Source organism: Chaetodon auriga, chromosome 3, assembly GCF_051107435.1.
Source record: "Chaetodon auriga isolate fChaAug3 chromosome 3, fChaAug3.hap1, whole genome shotgun sequence".
Lineage (NCBI taxonomy): Eukaryota > Metazoa > Chordata > Actinopteri > Chaetodontiformes > Chaetodontidae > Chaetodon > Chaetodon auriga.
The window spans coordinates 16,036,308-16,056,811 of record NC_135076.1 but is presented as its reverse complement, the minus strand read 5'-3'; the positions used below and the strand labels follow the sequence as shown (position 1 = coordinate 16,056,811).

At 41.6% G+C, this 20,504-nt stretch overlaps 2 protein-coding genes across 2 annotated transcripts in view; one reads left to right on the top strand and one right to left on the bottom strand.

The window, feature by feature from the left end:
* Positions 1–253: 253 nt before the first annotated feature.
* LOC143318646 (protein ANKUB1-like) lies at positions 254–5,149 on the bottom strand. The gene is made up of 6 exons (XM_076727094.1): positions 5,060–5,149; positions 4,639–4,782; positions 2,994–3,210; positions 2,507–2,621; positions 1,520–2,428; positions 254–1,026 (listed from the first exon to the last, which is right to left on the bottom strand). Exons 1-6 carry the CDS (start codon positions 5,147–5,149, stop codon positions 951–953), a joined length of 1,551 nt encoding a protein of 516 aa, XP_076583209.1. The 3' UTR covers positions 254–950.
* A 2,172-nt stretch (positions 5,150–7,321) lies between these two features.
* Positions 7,322–20,504, top strand: part of rnf13 (ring finger protein 13) — a 40,504-nt gene continuing 27,321 nt past the window's right edge. Inside the window, exons 1-4 of the mRNA XM_076725786.1 lie at positions 7,322–7,534; positions 10,855–11,105; positions 11,242–11,322; positions 19,965–20,087. Of these exons, the coding sequence (XP_076581901.1) occupies positions 10,992–11,105; positions 11,242–11,322; positions 19,965–20,087 (318 nt within the window). The 5' untranslated portion in view covers positions 7,322–7,534; positions 10,855–10,991. The remainder of the gene's footprint in view (positions 7,535–10,854; positions 11,106–11,241; positions 11,323–19,964; positions 20,088–20,504) is intronic.

Here is a 20,504-nt window from a genome sequence, read left to right as displayed (position 1 = left end):
ATTATGATTATAAATTTAATTTGAAATCCCATTGCTTTTCTTTCCAGTATTATCTTTGCATCTACAACATATCTACAACATTTTTGAACTTCCATCAAATCAAACTGATATCTCATTTCTGTACATTTTAATGATTCACTCCCAGCATTGTGTTTATTCCCAACACTGCATGCACAAGAAATACATCAGAATAGAAACCAGTCACTCTGAATGTGTCATGTAATTGTCACTTTTAAGAACAAAGACACGCAAGAATACAAATTATTTTTACCAACAAAAGCATTCTACAAATTGTCTATGTGATATTATCTTTCATTTCATGCTGTAAACCCTGTAAAACCTCCAACCTTGCAGTAAAATGTTGTTGGGTCAGTTATCTGCATTAACCTTGTCTTTATACCTCCCATGGAAGGCACCATTAAACTCAATGAGTGAGAGCAGACAGATAAGTCAGGAGGGAGAGACCCAGCCTTTGTCCTGTTAGGAGAGAAATGCTGCAGAGCTAGGAGGGTATTCTGAGCTTCTTCCATAGACTGTAAAATAAATAGTGGACACAGCCACTGTGACATCATAGGGTTCATGATCAGAGTTTGGTGTTATGGCTGTCACAGTCTATGGCTGTCACTTAAAAGCTGGGCAATTACTGCTGTGTTAGATTAAATGCTGTGTTGGACTTCCTATCTATCTATCTATCTATCTATCTATCTATCTATCTATCTATCTGCATAACATCTGTCTATCTCTCTTTCTGTGAAGAGTGATGAAAGGCAGAGATTGGGCTAAGCGCATTAAAGCAGACAGGTTAATTTACAATGACAAACTAAGCCTGAGATACACTCCTCAGTTGTCACTCTGAAGGATTCTTCATTGTCAGCAGTGTTTCAGGCTGGCGATGCAAGTTGGTGACAGATCTGCATGGGATTTGCCTGTGGCACCAGGATCTATGAGTATCAGGTGTAGACGCGCTTCCTGATCAGGGTCCGTGCTATGCTCAGCTGCTTCAGCCAAGGCTTCTCTGTGAAGGTACTGTATAAGAGACACATATACACAGTAAACTAAAGCCGTCATGTATATCATTGGATTAACATCTATATGTCCTTATCAATCCTAAAGATCTTCCTGTTTTGGAAGGTAAAGAAAAATTATTCATATATTCAAATTTCCCAACAAATCCAACCATGTAGCACAAAATGTAAAAAGTAATGCAGAGGTCAGTCTCATTACAGAAGCCCCTCCAGCACCTTCAGTGTAATTAATGACTTACTGTACATGTGCCACTTACACAAAAGTAAATGCAACTACCCTACTTACCAAGAGCAGTGAATACATCTGTACAAAAACTGAGTTAGCAACTACAGACAGAATTACAGAAGAAAAATAAAGTACTGTGTAAATAATTTTAAATCTTTAACTATCCTTTGCTGTGAACCTCAAATAGATGGCATTTATTAGACCCATCAGGGTGTGTTTTTATTACATATGAACATATAGTATACTGTACAGTACAAAGGACAGAGACCTGGCTATAGTCAAGCAGTATATGGCGTTATCTCTTGGTGTTCGGCCGTAGCAGTGAGAGAAGGAGGACTCCAGAATGTGGGAAGATTTTGGTGATGCATCAATAAACACCGGCCTGGGAATGCCTTTGCTGCTGGTGATTGGCGGGAGTATTAACTTGCCCTTGCCTAAACTGCTGTCTTCCTCACTGATTTCATCCAAAAGGCCATCCTTACTACTTTTGACACCTTGTTTCTGCTCTGTCAAGTCACCAGGGTTCACAGATTGCAGGCTGAGTTGGGTTGATGTCGTTTTGGAGGGGAGGTGTGGCACTGAAAATAAGGCGCTAATGGGAGGTAAGGGCTGCAAAGCTTTGGCCCTAATTCTTCTCCTTGGTTCGCTCACAGCCTTCCTAGATTTGGAAGACATATTTGGCTGGTTGAAGCCATCTACCAGCAACGTATCCCCCACCCTGGCCTTGAAGGCAGCACTGATGTCCTGGCATCGATTGGAGGCTGCCCTTTTTCGCCCCAAACTCATCCATCGTTTTATCTGGAGGTACGTACGCATGGGCAGGGACAAGTTTGGCAGGGATACAACTGAGCACAGCTTGTTGGCTAAATAGCGCACACAATCCCTGTGACCTCGCTGAAGAGCAACTTTCAAAGGGTCATGGCCAGCAGGGTCCCGACAAGCCAAGGTCAAAAGGTTCTTGGTGATAAAGAGTTTGAGGATGAGGAGCTGACTGCTCTCCGCAGCTATGTGAATGGGACACTTTAGGGTATCTGGGTGGGCGGTTTGGTGGCACCACTGGCGGTATGGATGGACTCCCACTGGCTGCTCAGCCTGAGCCCCTTTCTCCAGCAGCCATTCAGCCAGATCCAGGTGGCCTAAAGAGGCAGCAATATAAAGCGCTACCTGCAGCTGAAACCTGGAAAAGCAGGACAGGAAAGATTACTTTAACAGTTCAATTCTAGTCACACTTTTATTTGTGAGGATAATTTCTGACTTCATCACTGGTTTCTTCTCGGATAGGTGGCTCTGGACTGTCAATCTCTGGCCCAGGAGGCAACCCTGGAGGAACTCCAGCCACCCATCCCACGTGTCCAAACGGAGAGTAGTGCCTTTGTTGAAAAAAAAAAAAAGTATGAATTTTCAAATAAATGTATTCTATTTGACCTTCAAGTAGGAGAGTTGGAAAGTCTGATTAAAGACACAAGCTCTGAGAAAACCCATTGAGTTACAGAGGCAAGTGGAACAGAGACAGGGAGATAGAGGCAACTCTCCATATATAGCAAGTTCATACACATGTCAATATGTATAGATTAAATACCGCACATGTTATACAACTGAAAGTATTTTAATCATTTAGAAGCCAGGAAAAAACATGACAATAAAAAATATTACTGGCCCATTCACAATTTTAAAACTACACAGCACTCACTATGAAGTTTACACACTAGTCACAAGCAGCACAGACAGATAGCAGGCCATACCCACTTCAATGGCATAGTCTTGCAGTTGGTTGCAGTCATAGAGTTGCACATCAGTGGGTGTGCTTAGTCTGAAGGTGCTGACAGGGAGACCACTTTGCATGGACACCACAGTCTTCAATCTAGCCACAGACATATGGAGGAGAGCCTCACTTCCCATGATTGGTGAGGTTTCTCCCGTCACAGCATTGAACACCCGCATCACAGGCCTTCGTTCACTCTGAAAAATAATTATGATGGCACAACGGCCGTGCAGTTAATAGGACAAAAGAGTAAGTGAGGCCACATGACGAATCCCTGTGTTTATCTAAAAAGGTATCATATCTTGCTGGTGTATGAATTGTGCTATACAAATAAATTTGCCTTGCCTTGCCTTGCCTTGCCTTGCCTTGCCTTGCCTTGCCTTGCCTTGCCTTGCTGAAGTGGTGATGACCTCAAAACCAAAAACTAACGTCGGCTAACAAAAAACTAGGAAGGGACAATTTCACATTTTTAGACCATTAAGTTGCAGTATATCCATTGCAACTCCTGTAATCAAATTAAATTAAGTGTTGCCTTATATTATAGAAAAGAATGAAATATACTGTATACAGTGAATTGTCCAGATGACTTTGCTGAGGCTAGAATGCTTATTGGAGTGTACATACTGTATAAAACCTAATTGCAAAAGCTCTGTCCACAATTTACCATCCTGCATACAAATGGTTTGGTCTGAATACATGTATATAAATACACATTTGAGAGCCAGGGGTGACCTATTAAAGTGGACAAAAATGTGTTTATGTGAAATAAACAAAGGATGTGAAATGTCAAAGCAAAGTGGCTCAAACAAGACATACAAAAGTGTGGAGAGTGAAACTGGACCCAAGCACGATAAGTCCTGTAGAAAACAGCTATTTTTATGAGAGGTCATTAAGTGATGACAAAAGCTGAAAAGGGACATGCACACATGCTTACCACTGTCAACTTTTATACAAGGTTGCCTGGTGATGAGCCTGGAACATGTCCCAATACTACAAACTGAGTAATGGGGACAAGCTGTAGATCTCAGGCAGCCATAAACTCATTTCCCTCCAAGCTGCCGTTCACATGGGAACATCTTGTTCCCTATTAGTGCACCAGTCTGTGACAAAATTCATGCAGTGTAAGAAGGATGCCTTTGATGAGAATTGAGCGCAAGTAATGAATATGCATGCAGAAAGATACTAATTTAGCTGCCCTGAAGTGAACAGATTAAGAATAATGTGTTTTTGAAGTGAATTGTCGGTGACTGTATGTAGTGAGTGAGGGAACACATGAAGCTCCTGTCACAGCAAGCATATAGTGAAGTGTTCCTGAGCAAGAAGTTAAATATGAACCAGTTCCAGGACATGACATGTACGTGACCTCTGACCTCCATGAAAATTGATGAGTAGTAAACATCTGCTCATAAATGTTTTGTTTTGTGCAAATAAAATGCATTTTGATGCCAATACTGCACTGCAATCATCTGTTTATGTAAGGCATTTTTAAACATAGCTTATGAAATGTTAGGCCTGAAGCAAAAAAAAATCACTTCATCATCCTCTATCAATGTGCGTCGTTGTAATCTGATTGTATTTACTGCAAATCCCGACACAGCTGAAAATCTCTAAAAATAATTTAATACCTTCATCAGGCATCGGATGGCACTGCCACTTGTGATGCCCACGTCGCACAGAGCCCAGCTGTCCTGCAGCGCTGCACCACCGTAGCTCAGCTCCAGGTACTGCCGGACCTGCTTGTCATCAGTGAGTTGCACAAGAAAGTTATCCTGCAGGAATGGAAAGTTCTTGTCAGACCATGTTCAGCGCATGTAGCTGCATTTGCTAACTAATCACTGTTAGACAATACTATACAATGCATAGTTCACCATAACAAGCGACATGATATGTACCATAGATGTGATAAACCCACCAAATATTTCTTCCCTCTCTCTAGTAATACATCTGAATCATCAGGCAGATTTTCAAAATGCAGTCAAAACTTGTCAAGAAAATTAGGGTCCATTAACAGTGATGGCAAACCACCGCTGAAGCTTTTTTTATTACCTTCACCACCTGCTTTATGGCCCCCACAGTCTGATCTGGCGGGATGTCAAAAGGCTCAGAGGAGCCCTCGAAGCAGACGAACACCCTCATGGTCGGGACATCCGTCCTCCGTCGGTCTGGCTCCTCTGTGGCGCTCTGGTTGGACAAAGGAGTGTGTGTGGTGTGTTTCTTCATTGGCAAAAGTCATTGTTGGGAGGGGAGCCGGAGATGGGTGGGGAGGGTTTGGAAAAATACACCACTCTGCAAAGTGGAGTCTAACAAAGCAACAAAAGGATTTCAAATCCAATTTATTTGATAGATACATTTAAAAAAAATGTATTTCTAAACTGTCAATTTGTACAGAAGTTGATAACCCTTGGCTTATCTTTTTGGCTTTGTGACATGGCGGACTTTTAAAGTTTATCCAGCTGAGTTTTGAAAGGGTTTCTTTAATAGGTGGTACATTTTTTCACAACCAACAGACAAACATTCAAATAATGTAAACAGAAAGATGTCAAAGTGCAAGAAATGAGGATGAAATTGATTAAACATATTGGAAAGAATGTAGTAATTAAAAAGACCCACCCCTGGGATTAGCCATGGTGTACATTAATATGTATAATATGCTGTGTGTTATTTTTCTCTCTCTTTCACTCATATTAAAGTGTAATTTAGTATGTCTTCATCACAAATCTCAAATACCTTTTTAGACACAGAAAAAAACAGAAGTAATCACAGTACAACATCGTACAGGCCCATATACTCAGTACATTGTAAATCACAAAGAAGAAGTCTATCCCAGCATGGGACATGTAGACGCGTTAATAATAATAAAATGCTGTGTTGTGTGTGACAATTTCCTGTTATTGAGCCAAAAGAAAACTGGATTTAGATTTAATCTGTAATCTGTACACCTGACCTCTGTCTTTACAATCGGACTTTACTGCACGTGCCTGGAAGACTTAATATCTAAGGAAGACATTACACAGCAATACAGTTCAGTATGATAACTCTCAGTTATCTGTGTTTTATGTGTAACTCCACTTAGAAACATAGACCCAATCTAGATGTGGTCGTATGTCAGCTCTTTTGGCTGGGAAACAGAAGGACTCCACTGGTTTCACACTGTGTTGGAGGAAAAGTTGAACAGTTCTTTGACAGTTTTACAGGAGACTGCTAGTTTGCATTTGACCTTTTAAAGCCTGAAGCTGTTCACAATGTTTTTGTGTTCAGTCTTGGCTCAGAACAAACAGTGCCTCCATTTCTCAAGGTTCAAGACCTGCAAGTTGTGATGATTTCTGTTTTTTGTGTACAAATCAGAGCACAAATGGAATCTAAATATAGAAATGTAGATGCATGTTGTGTAATCCATTAAAGGAAATAAAAGAGAGATATACTGCCTTCAGGCTGCTGTAGCAGAGCACACTTGCTCCTTCTTACCACCCTGAACTGTGAATTTAAAGTCTAATTTTTCATTGTTCATTCATTTTTCATTAACTTCAGGTGTAGTTTCTCTTCATTTTAGGTTGTTTTTAAGTTATTGTTTGATGATTCTTTCATCTTTTTTTATTGAAAGTTTTTTATTGCAATTGAAATATTGGAAGGAAGCAATAATGGTAAAAATAATTACTAACAGTAAAATGTAATGAAAATTAAAATGTCATTAAGAAAAATGTTCCCTCTCAGCCATAGTGATGTCATCAAGTTTCCATGCTGTAATCTTATAACAATGCATCAGATTTGAGTAATTTACTGTTTGTTATGGATGTGTATTTAGTCCAGATACAAAGCTTTCCAAGCATCGTTACATGCAGAACCTCTGCATGTAACGATGATATTGGCATTTATATAAAAAGGTCTGAGTCCATGAATTGCAACAATTAACACTAAAATGAAGATGCTCCCCATTTACTACAGAGGGTGCTAGAGATTTAAAAGTGTTAACTGTTTTCAATACTGCTTTTTTTTTTTTGGAGGGGGAAGGGTGACAACACTTGTGCCGATGAAAAAGAGTGTTTGCCTTTTCCACGTAAAGTATATAGTTTTTAAATAACCTGTTCTGCGGCCAGTTAATCTCATAATGCACTGATGCAGCTGTAGTAAAGCGGTAAATATATGTTAAGTGCTTGGTTCAGGCAGTTCAAGCTCCTATATATGGCAGTAAACGACTGTGTGTACCATCACGTGGATGTGTTTACGTCTGGAGTCATTTCCGGAATAAAATGATTGGCACGTGTCTCGTCCAATCAGAAGCTGAATATGGTGCGGCGCATGTGGCGGAAGTTTGCCCTCTCACATGAAAGAAGGAGCTAACGGAGGGGATTAAACTGTAACGTTTATGTCCATATTGTCGGACTCACCGTTCAAACGGGATGACGTGCATCCAAAACCTTCGCTGTCGTACATGTTCCTTGACACGACGCATAGTAAAGGAGAGCGATGTCACCGCCAGCAGCTAAATTCTCGGACAAGATAAACCTCCAGGCAGAAATAAAGGTAAACACCCACGACAAGCCAGCTAGCTACCTATGCTAGCATCATGCTAACACCCGTGCAGGACGCACTGTTTTTGTAGCTAGCTGCTCACGTTTTAGGGTGCCCACACCAGACCACTGAGTTATTTATGTGTACAGCTGTACCCAAACAACTGCAGTTAACTCATATTGCGTGACATTCACGCTACTGGTTAACGGCGTATTTGTAAAAAACTAAAAACAAGCAAACAATTCAAAAACCTGGCGTGGAAACTCAGCATTATTCCCTTAAATTTGGGGTTAAAAGTTTAACGCTATTGTCTGATGTTTGGTCACTGTTTGCAGCATGTTTTGTCATTTGCTGTTTTATCCCCCAGTCACACTCATTTGTGAATTTAGCCATCTCACCATGACCTCACGGGGTTCGCTAGCGAAGTGTGACTTCTGTCTGATGTTTAGTCATCATCTGCTTCCAGCTGTCATGAGTGATGCTGCTTACACTTCCCCTTTGGACATGAAGAACATCTTTTAAGCCGGTTTTAGAGGAATGTCTCTGGCTGTCCTGCCACAAAGATTGCGCCTCTCATGTAATAATGTTTTGGTTTTTTTGGGTTTTTTTTTTTTTTAGAATTTGCATTTAAGCCACAGATGTTAGCTCAGTAACACCCTGCAGACCATTAAAAAAAAAAACAAACAAAAAAAACAAACAAACTGCTTTTCAAAGACTCCTTGTAATCCTCTACAACTCTGCTATGAAATGCTGATATGCAGTGTAAGACAAAATGGCAATTAATCAAGGGATTTTGATTTATCAGTAGCACTGTACAGCTCTCCTTGTAACATTGCAAATCAGTAGGAAGGACTGTTTTATTGCAATATTGGATTCAAAGGGTTCTCCTTCAAAATCATGAAGAGCCTTCATGTGGCAGGTTTTTAATTATGCCAAAAACAGAAATCATCATCATCTAACTTTGTGTATAAACAGTTCAGTTAAACTTCCTGCATTGCGATATATCAGTATTTCAATATAAAAATAACATTTACTTTAATGTAGTAGCCATATCTCCCATACTTCATCTAACATTTATTTGTCTCTCTCCCTTGTGTGTTTTGATACAGTGATAATGTCTGAATTTTGGGATGTTGTTGTCATAGATATGTTAATTTTGTCGCCCATTTCTAGTTATCATCTTTTTGTAATTTGAGATGCGATTTAAGGTGTGGATTTAAATTTGACTTCAGTGTACATGCAATTGTTTTTTTCCACCACTTTTTCTCCCAACCCTCATATGATGTTGATGATTAGATGGCTTCCTATTTTTTTTTAATCTTAATTGAGTAAATTGGGCTGTGCATTCACAGAGCAGCGTGCTTTACTGGAGGTGTCCAGTATGTAGGACCTTGCTTTGTGGGCAGTAGCATCAGCAGCATTAGGAGAACAGTGGGGACTGACAGTTACATAATGAAGCGTCACTGCCGTTTGGCACAGATGTGATTAGGGCTTAAAATTGAATCTCAGTACTTTTTAAAGTGAATTGTGCAGATTGGACGGATAAAGCAGGTGTGACTTTATGATTGCTTGTATTTAGCTGAAAGATATATCAATGGGTTTATGAGTTTTGGGAACAGTAATTACTTCATTACTGGAGCACAAATGCATCATTTTGTTATTTTAGCCATAAAACTATACGTTTCATTGGATATGGCAGTTAGTATTTGGATAGTGAAAGTTAATTTCCATCTTTTTGTGAAGAAAAAGAACATATTTGTCTGAAAATATCTTGCTAAAATGGATCAAACATGTCCTTACAGTTGAGTAGAAGCAATGTGGAGAGTGCAGATGCTTAGACACAGTGTAGTGTTTAGTAATGAATGAGGACAGGTGCTACTGAAGCTGTATTTTTTAGATGTCCCCATCTGTTCTAAGCATTACTGCGACATTACTGCAATGGGTAAATTACACTCATATAAACTAAACACATAGTGCCATTGCAGTGGCATGGAAAAGATAGGAAACAGGGGAACGCTCTAATGACCAGATCCAGCTCCGTTCTCACGCATTCATGATCTATTGATTTAATAACAAAACTTCCTTGTTGTGTTCAGAATGTACACAACAAACCGAGACCATAACCTCAAACACTACTTCCCTACATTTTCTTAACAGCATAGCTCAGTAGTCTTAAGCCAGGCAAGCCCTTAGCTATTCGTTTCTCCTGACCTAATCACATGCTGCCCTCCTCTTTTTGAGCTTGTACCTCTTATGCTTTGATGTTAGACCTGAAGCTCGGTTAAGAAACCTATCTGACACAAAAATAAAGCCTCACAGGAGCTAGCAGCAGGACAGTCCTGACACTCCAGGCACTGGCTTAATGAAAATGTACTCAAAGGACAAATCTATGGTGTCCATCCAGAGTACATTGCTTTTGCAGGGCATTTTCTTCAAATTAAAAGAAGCACAGCACTTTGTCAGACTGTCTGAATAACATATCAAACAGTGAAAGGAAGGAGTGGGGAGGGGTATTACCGATGCTTGATGTCTTTAAGCTTCTCCTGACAAACTGTTGAGTGTTCAAAATATCAACTCTGCTTTTGACACTGTTGCTGAAGACTGAATACAGCATCAGAAGTTGTGATCCCTGTGTTCCCTGAATGTGTTCTGCAAGCTGAAATTCCACTAAATGCCGCTTCACATGAGCGTCCCAGAGGGCGTACACATGTGGAGTGAGATTATCTAAAGAACAGACGCTGGATTGGAGTAGGCCGAGGCTTGGACAGTGCACTGCTGCAGCAGTCAGCACAGGTCAAACACCTGAAAGCGGCAGGAAATAGTCCACAACATTGGCAGCTGAATCCTGTTACAGCGAATCTGTTTGACAAAACTGGTGTTAGAAGCCAAATGTGAATAAACACACCGTGACTGTCACCATCACACCTGCATGTCAAAGTTGCTCTGTTGTAGCTCACCTTGACCTCGGGCTTCCCTTTGAAAAAAAGCCAATGACAGTACCATTTTTCCCTTCAATCTCAGGTCAATGTCACGCCCCCCCCCCCATGTGCAAGATCACATTACTCCTGTTTACTATGTGTACCAGTCTGCTCCGAGGACAAGTACAGCAAACCAGCTCGTACTAGCATAAAATGTCTCACAGCTTGTGTTAAACTATGCTGCTGGTTTCCTTCTCTTTCTTCTTGCAAGAAAACTTATTTTAATGCTGATGTTTGCACAACGAGGTGCTTGTGTACTCATTTGATTTGTCATTTTAAGAAATTTCAGCAATATTTAATCAGCGTGTGCAAGTTAAGGCTTTACATGTACACAAACATTTGTGTCTTTTCTAGGTGTGACGAAAACAGGCGGTGTGTACGGGTTCCGCCGCAGACCAGTGTGCGTGGTCATCTGTGTGTGTGTGTGTTTATGGTTGTGTATGTTTATGAGTGAGCGGCATAGCAGTCGGGGGTTGTAACGTGATGCCAAGATGCTGCTCTCCCTGGGAATGCTGATGCTGTCGGCCACACAGATTTACACCATTTTCACTGTTCAGCTCTTCGCCTTCCTCAACCTGCTGCCTGTGGAGGCCGACATCGCCGCTGTGAGTAATAACACTTGTAGGATTGTCCCACAGAAACGTACAACAATAGTATAACAGTGTAATGCACTTACAGCCCCACCTGCACAGAAACATGCGTGAATCCAAAGTGATTAAATTTCATTTTTCAATCTTTCAGTACTCATTTGACAACAAAACAGAGAACTTTGATGACCTGCCTGCACGGTTTGGCTATCGGCTACCCAGCGATGGACTGAAGGTGAGCGCAGGCCGATTTCTTTCTAGACTTACATACACGTCCCTACAGATCAGTCCAAGATTTTTATGATGACTGATTAGGTTTTTTTAAAAACTTTACATCTCCTCTGAATTAATGTTTAACCATGAAAACAGAAATTTAGTGGGTTAAGATGTCCTGACACTGACTGTGATTCAAAGATCATAAATGTACAAGAAAGTGGGCAAAAACTAATCATTGCTTTTCTTTTAGAATTAGCAGAAAATGTAATTAAATTAAAAAAAAAAATCTACAATGTATAAATGCAAAAATCTTTGTGTGATCTTTTAGTGAAATTGATCAAGTGTCTTTTGGAACTTCAAAGTTTCCTACACGCTGTGGTTGGACGTTAATGGAGCTCCATCAAAGTTTAATCACGTCATGAAACGGCTCCCAAACATGACTGCGCTGTGTTAAGGATTGTAATAATGTGTGTTGTTGTGAGGTTTCTGTATGCCATCCCCCACCCAGCAGCCCTGCTTGATCCACAAAGCTCACAAACAGAAGGGATGATTCATGTCTGCTATCTAAGCCGGTCATTGTGGCGTTTCTCACAGTCAAGAGCCCAGCTGCTGTTGTTGTTGTACAAATGCTTTTGGGGAACAGAAGCGAGCTGATGGGAGAATACTTTTTCTGCGTTTGTGTACATGTGCAGGTTAAGTACTGTATATTTAGACACTCGTAATTACTGCCACTTATCTGAATTTAAGGATGCTATGTTTGGCGTCATTACACCACTATGGCGGCCCCACAGCATAATTTTGGCATCGTCGCGTGGTGAGCCTGTGCTATATTTTAGGAATTAAGGCTCCTGGTTGAGATGATTGTTAGCATTGACCTCACACTGTGAAGTTTGAAGACTCTGAAGGTGAAGACAGACTGTTGTGTTTCTGTTTACCGATTGCTGCTGCCTGTTTTCAACAAAGTCACTCACTTGCTCACAGTTAGCGACGGGTGCATGTGTCCCAACTGTATGAGATTTTGGCATACAGTAAAAGGGCTGCATGCAAATTGCAATGCATGCTAACTGCGGAGCTGCTAGCATACCCTCTGTAATAAAAAATCTATTTTGTCACATCCCTTTTGTATTACATGTATATGGTTGTTGATATAGGCCACGCCAGGCTGTTGTGAAGTCCAGGTTAGGCTCTCACACACACACACACACACACACACACACACACACACACACACAGCGTATTAATCTTATGTAAGATTCTGTGTTATGAAAGCTGACAAATGGCTTAGTCTCTCTCACTCTCTGTCTTGAATTCGCATTTAATCTCTGCGTCTTATTTTTCATCTGTGCTGTCCTGCTGCCGTCTAGCCGGGCCAGAGAGGCCATGTGCTGTACAGACATGCTGCCCTAGTCCCTGAGGGCTAAACTCAGTCTGTCCGTTTTACAGTTACCCTCCTCTGCCCTGCCTGTGTCTTCGTCTGTCTCAGTCTGGCGGCGAGCTATTACAGACAATAGCTGTGATTTGCAGCTGCACTCAGCAAGATGTTAACGTAAGAATATATCTACATTATCACAGATTAAGGAGGAGTAGAAAGGAGCGTCCCATCTTTCTTACTGTGCAAGCTGAAGATTTGCCATGTTTGTCAAATGGTGATAGCACTGCTCACCATTGTACCCTGCAGATTTCTTAACATCTAATGTGTATGTACTGTTAACTCGCACTGTACATTGAAAGGAAATTTGGTGACCTAATTTTATTCTGAAATGAACTCACTTCAGATGTTGTAGCCACGCAGTGCTAGAGCTGTACAACACCTGCAGAAACCTCTGGCATCACATGGCAGCACAAGCCTGTTTGTCTCTGAAGGATTCCCCACGGGCAACTTGGCTTCACACAGAGCCTTCCCTGTTTCCACTTACACAACAGGGGCTGTTTACAGCTGCCTCGGGGTCTCAACGCAAGGCCACTGCAGGCCTGTGTACACCCACAGTATGCAACAGTTATGCTTTGTTTAATTCCTGACATGTGCCGATTGGTATTTTGAGTTTGGAGATCAAGGTGGAGTGAAAATGTAGCATAAGAGAACGTGCCTGATTAAAATTAAACTCAGAAAAAGAACGTTTTCATTGTAAAGCATGAAGGTCCTGCAGCACTGTGCTGCAGCATGCTTGTTTAAAGATTCACATTTGAAATGTTCTGTGCCGCTTGAATTACGCTAGATGCATTAAAGGAAGGTTAAAAATGAGAAAGTAATGGCAGAGGACCTGGTTATAAACTGTAGACAAGATTCAGTTGTGATTTTTTTTTTATTCAGTTATGATACTGGCCATGAATCGATACCCATCTTAAAATAACTGTTCCCTTTTTGCTGCAAATTCTCGACACAGCACTTGGCACTTTTATTCCATTTTAGTTGCCACTTTCACTTCCACAATTATAGACTGATCTGTAGACACAGTCTGAGAAGAAATGCTTCGGTTTCCTTTGGAAAGTCTTTGTGGCTTGGATGGTGGAGCAGCAGTGGAAGAGGCCTGGGTTTGACCACTTGTAAATTCTCTGAAGCACACCCTCTATTTTACCCTGTAAAATATGTAGAAATAAAAATGTAATATGTGAAAATCCAAGTGTTCCTTTTTGTTTAGCCTGAATTCTTTGCAAGTGCTTGTCCAGAAAGCACAAATCTATGGACTTCTACAGCACTATCACTACTTCTGAGGCAGTAGCTAACTGAATTCAGTCTCTTTAGAAACAGCAGGATGGACTTCCTCCTGTCAGTTAGTGAATGCCACATTTTGCACAAACCTCTGTGCAATTACCTCTAGAGACAAGAATTTCAATGAAGTTGCTTTGTTTGTTGGAAGAGCTCATAAAGAGGCAGCAGGAAACACTCCGCCCGTGCTACATCTTGCCTTGGGTATCGCATATTCAGCGAAATTTGCTCATTGCACACGAGGAGGCTGCGTGCTTTGAATGGGCATTTATATATCAAGCATTTTTGCTTGTTCTCCCTGCGGCTTTGTGGGTTTCCACCAGTTGCTCCATTTTCCTTCCACAGTTGAAACCCATGCAGTTGAGGTGAAGCAATGACTCTAAATTGCCAGTCGGCTCTGATTGTGAGTGAAGAAGTGGTCTGCCTGTGTTAGCGAAGTGTGTAAGACACACGAAACAATCTCAAGTCAAAGGTCATGAGTCTTCATCGGCGGATTGATGTAGAGAGATGTAGAGATCACACATGCTGTTCTCAGGGTCAAGAATGTATTTCCATGCTAAAATGTATTGAAATTAAAGGAAGGGCCACACAACACTATTCCAGCCAATCAGCAACATTTGGAGTTTGTGCTCGTGCAGAACAAAAAGAGAGGAGTGGGGGCGATGGGGGAGTGAGAGGGGCGGTAAATACGACATTCTAACGTGTAATCGCGTTGTGAAGATGGAGAGATGGCAATATCAGCAATCGTTCTCCAGAATGACTCACCCCATCTGGGAGGTCTTCAAAGACCCCTGAGGGTCCAAACAAACATGGTTTCTCCTTTTGGTTTCAGCAAAGAATCAAACCAGTTGTCTTAAACATGCTCACGCACATCTGCTGAGTCGACATGAAGGAGGGGAAATGTTGACACTGAAAGGAAGATGTGAGGGTTTGTCTCACTTTCATTAATGGTTTGTGATGGAGATGGAGCACTAATGTGGGTACTTGATGCATCTTCATGACTCATTGGTCCTTTGCCTGGTTCTCGTAAATGTGTGGTAATGATTGAATCATGGCTGCAGATAGGGATCATTCCTGCTCGTGTACAGATGACCTTTACAAGATAGTTTCAGGCGTTTCTTGTTCTTGCTCTTGTTCACTAGAATGTGATCCAGAAACAAACCCACATTTTTTACATTTGGACTGCAGCCATCCCATTTCATTGGCATTTCTCTCCAGGTTGAGCTCAGCAGTGGGATAAGTTTGAGTAAGAAGGTCAAGGGTTAATGCCTCAGGACCCTGTAAATCAGTGTAGTGATATTGTGATTTAAGCTAGTAATATAATTACGGAAACTGCTGTGTAGAAGTTAGTCTATGTCTAAGACAGGTCTGTAGCTTCACTTGCTTCCTGTTGTGTTGATGCATGAGGCTGGTAGGGGGTTTTGAAGTGGCAACGTCGTTGAATCTGGGGAGTCACACAAGCTTTAATCTGCTTACAGGAAGCCCCAGTTAGGCTAGAACGAGTTATTAATTCCTCTGTTTTCCTCTCCATCTGAACCCAGAGCAAATCTGCAAACAAGTGAGATTTTTAGTGGCAGGATTAAGTATGATCACTGTGCAGTAATTTGGAATAGTCCACCAGAGGAACCCCCCTCCTCCCCGCTCCTTGAATTCTGCAACAACAGAAAATCCCTCAGAGTTTGTTAGCACTCTAACACTGCATTCATACAACAAGAGGAAATGATGATTACTTGGGTTTTTGGGTGATATTTTACTGATTCTATCTGATTTACTCTGATAACTTTAGTCTTTAGATTTTCTGATTCCCACCATGTTTTTCTCTAACATTAAGCTTTTAACTGACAGTTAATTCAGTCTGCAGTCACATCACCTGTAGTAACAATTAATATTTAGACTATGTCTTATCTCAGAATGGCTAAAGATGAGTTTTGGGTGTCACTGTGACATAGAAATTAATCTAATTCTGTTGTCACTGTCATTGTGAAATTCAGTATCTCCACTTTGCTGGCCTCCTGTTTCCTAACATACCTCCAGCTGTGGTGTCTGAATTGATATCTGCGGAGCAAAAGGTTTGGTCAGTCTAGCTAGTTCATTCATTCATACTACAACTTTCTGCATGTCCCTTTAATTTTGTGAGTCACTTTTTTCTGTCTTCTCACCTCGGTCTTTTCTCGTCCGTGTGACACTCACTGCAATTTACTTGTACTACACGGGTCATGACTGAATGTGATACCTAAAACACTTCTCTATTTCAACGTCACATGCTTGATGAACCTTTGACATCTTGGCCCCTGACGAATGGACCAATGATGGAGAATTTAGTCTGGTATCATCACAACACAAGCGTTCTCTGGGAGCTTATTAATCCCCCCCCCACCCCGTGTGTGTATTTGTTTCCCAAGTGTACAATCAGTGCACATGATTTTGTTCTGGGGATGTTTTCAGAACATACTCACAGCTCACATGGGGGCATGAATTCGTCATGGCGCTTGCAGTCAAAAGAGCCTCACATGCGCAGTAAAGATGGCACTACAGGATGATTACTATACAACAACAAAAAAAAACCCCATATGGCCTAGCTTGGAGTCTGGCAGCGCAGCAGAATTATATGATCAGTTTAAGGTGGTGTTATATGAGTCTTATGGCATTTAATGTGATATAGTTGCACAGGCAGCATTTTATCTCCTTTCAGGATTTCCCCCTCCTTCCTCAGTTATTTCCTGTTTTTCCATCCTCTCCTCTGCATTCTGCAGTTCTGCCAGGTATTTTTTTTTTTTTGAATTTTTTTTCCAACCCAGCAGAGGGCGCTCTCGCCACTTGTTTCAAAGTCAGGAGGAGGAATGTGAGGCAGTGGCACAGTGATGTCATTTAGCGGCAAGGCAGGGCTGCGCTGGAGGAGGTGCCCAGAGGTGACGGCAGCGGAGGCAGTGGGTGGCTCCTCACAAGCCTCCCCTCTCCATGGGAGATTTCACAGATGATTCCTGAAGTTGACCTTTCTACATCAAGTCTTGATAATGTTAAAACTGTAACCAGGCAGTGCGTTCAGTCAGCCAGTGCGTCTCTTCTGTTGTGCAGTGTGGATCGGCTTCGCTGGCGAATGTGATGTGTCACTGTGGTCATTTTCCATATGCGGCTCAGCTGCTGTTTTGGAGGCATGTCAGCATGGCAGCTGGCAAGACTCACTCACAGCAAACCGTGTGTGTGCGTGTGTGTGTGTGTGTGTGCGTGAAAAGTGCTGACACTGTGTGTGTGAGAGAGAGAGAGAGAGAGAGAGAGAGAGAGAGAGAGAGAGAGAGAGAGAGAGAGAGAGAGAGAGAGATGAGTCCCAGAGTCCCACAGCAGTCCACACTTCCTGTCTACCACCCTGCCGCTGACACACACACACACACACACACAGTGGTGTTAGTTACACTTGCATAAGAGCAGCAGAGTTTTAGAAATATATATCGGATCAGGTCCCTCCCTCCTCATCTCTCGTGCATTTGCCTTTCATCATCTCTTCTGCGTTTATCTGCTCTGGTTCTTTTCTCTTTATCTTTTCTCACCATCTGTCTGCCTCTTTTTGTCTTCACCTTACTATTTTTGTCTTTCTCCACCCATTTTTTTTTCTGGCTTTCCTCTTTTGTCTGCATTTCAGTGGTCTCTGATTCCCTTTGCCTCCATATTTGTATCTTTTGCTGTTTTCCGCCTTTGTTCTCCTCTCATTTATCACTGTCAGCCTCCTTCTCTCTCTCCCTCTCTCTCTCTCTCTCTCTTTCTCTCTCTCTCACAGCTATCTCACTCTCATCACTCACTTCAAAAGTTGTTGTCGGAAATTGGACTAAGACAGGAAGCAGCAGAGAGAGAGAGATTGGGAGTAGAAGCTTGGGAGTTTTTCTGTGACCCTGACAAACTGAAAACACCAGCATCCATGAAAACAACATACAGGTGTTTACACGATCACATGAAGACTCACAGGCATCATTTCTGTGTGCCAGTAATGTGCTTCATTCCAGTGGAAAGTTCTGTATTCATTATGCGTGCATTAGCATCTTAAATTTATGTTTTATTTCTCAGAGTGACATCTGAGGCTGCAGCAGAACTGCCGCTCAGCATCTTTTTTTTTTTTTGAGTTTGTTTTTCAGATGTGGTTTGTGATGTATGTTGTTGATCTGGGAGGAGCAGGGGGGCGTTGAACAAAGATGGCGCTGCTCAGACTTCGGGTCAGGGAGCGGACTCTGAGGTGCCGGGATGTGACTGTGTTGAGTTTACCCTTTTTATCAGCAGGGTTCTAAATTAACTTTTTTGATCACCAGCCAATGTGGCTGGTGACCTTCTAAAGTTACCAGCCAATCAGAATTTCCACTAGCCAAATTTTTTCCCGGTGAAAATAAGAGAGATTATGAGTGCCACTGAATGCATTTGATCATTTTATTTACATTATTGGCAAAGTACAACACATGAAACAAAATATACACAGAAAGTGCAAACATTTAATTTATACAAACAACAAATGCTGTCAGATTTATTATTTTCTAAAAGACATTTTTCCAGTATTTAGTATCATTACATTCCTAATAAAATGTATTTTTCCTTTCAACTTAAAGTGTTTCTGCTTTCCTTCTTTAATAAGAAATATATATAAGTAACAGCCATGACTTAAACACTTGCAAAAAATTGCATTGGTAATAAACTGAACTATGTATGTACAACTAGAAAACACAAATAGTGCAGCAGTCAGTATTGCAGACTCCTTAGGCTCTCCTGATGACTTCGGGCACTCATGGTCCTTTACTGCCTCGACTTTAAATTATTAGTCCCCACCACAAAATTATTCGTCTTGTTTTTTTCTTTCGTGTACATGCGGCAATCCTTACAAAACATGACGGCATTTTCGTGATCAAACACAAGCCATTCACGACCTGTCAGCCATTTAGCGTTAAACTTTCTTTTCTTCGTTTCGCGCGCTTTGTCGACATTCTCATCCCCTGCCTCCTTCCTCTTCTCGCCCCCAGACGTCTGTCCCAACCACCGCAGCATTTAGTCTAACTTTACTTTTTACTTTTAGCTAGCTCAGTCTCCTTTTTTACAGTTTATACGCCGCCGTTCATTCTTCCTCTTCTTCTTTGTGTTTGCGTTTCCGTGGTTTCTCGTGCCGGTTGCACTACAAACTGTAGTGTGCCTGCGCACAGCCAATGGGCGTCTTGTACGTCATCACGTAGCATTACGACAGTGTTCATGGGAAATGTAGGACGGACTGTCCGGGGGACAAATGACCAAGAACTGTAGAACGGCTCTGACTGACATGATTGCCTAATGCATTACTGGCCAAATTGGCTAGTAAGTTTTTATTAACACCCGCCAATATGAATTTTAACCCGCATTTGGCGGGTTGGCGGGTGTTAATTTAGAACCCTGTTTATCAGTATACAGGCCCACTGAGCAGCTCCTGAAAATCTGACAAAACAGCGTGATCATATCTTTCAAAGGATTGTGATCTGCTCACAAAAAATCTCAGCTATGGAGCCACAGTGATTTATCACACTGAGATGTATTGTGACGTGTCTACAGTCCCTGAACTATCAGCGATCGTGATCTCATCTGCAGGAATGAGTGAAACCAAATACATGTGAAGCAAGCTCATTATTTTGTCAGCTTTATATTACTTCATCATTATTATTGGTCTTTTTTAAACCTGTTTGCTGGTTTGGAAAACAACTGTTTGAATGCAGAGATTCTTTGTTTGGAGAAAAAAGGCTGCTCTTTTTTTTGTACCGTAATGAAATTCATTTGCGTTATATCATTGCTTTGTGGGGATAGATAATGGTTTTATGAATAATAGATATCTTATTTTGGCTCCTCATTTGACTCCTCCTGGCCTGTTTGACTCTCAATAAATGACATTTGCTTAAGCTTGGATGTAAGTCACTCGTGTTTCTCTCACCACGTCATGTGTGATGATGTCATCCCCGCAGGGCTTTCTGATTGGGGCACGGCCAGAAAATGCGTGCGAGCCCATCGAGCCCCCTCCGAGGGACAACTTGACGGGCTCCTTCATCGTCCTCATCAAGCGCTTCGACTGCAACTTTGACATCAAGGTACCTGTTGTTTTTGTTGTTGTTGTTCTTGTTGTTGTTGTTGTTGTTGATGATGAAAGTCCTTCCTGACTAATCCATGCCACACCCTTAATCAACCACATACATCTCTAAGTTTAATCTAAACACAACTGTTTTCTGATGGCCAAACACGTCACTGACTGTCTGACCAAAGTATGTGCAGCATTGAATTATGGCCCTTTTTTATTTCACTAACAGGCCTCCAGTACTTGTTTACTTGTTTTGTGAAAGTCTAGTTTTTTGGAAATGCACAGCAATACCTGGAAGTAATTGAAAACATAATTTCTTTCAGCAGCTGTTAATTTATGAGGGCAAGCTGCCAAATCTCTAACCGCGTGTTCGAGGCCTCACGCTGCATTTATATGGTGGTGTTTCAGAGTTGATTTCACTGAAGCTCTT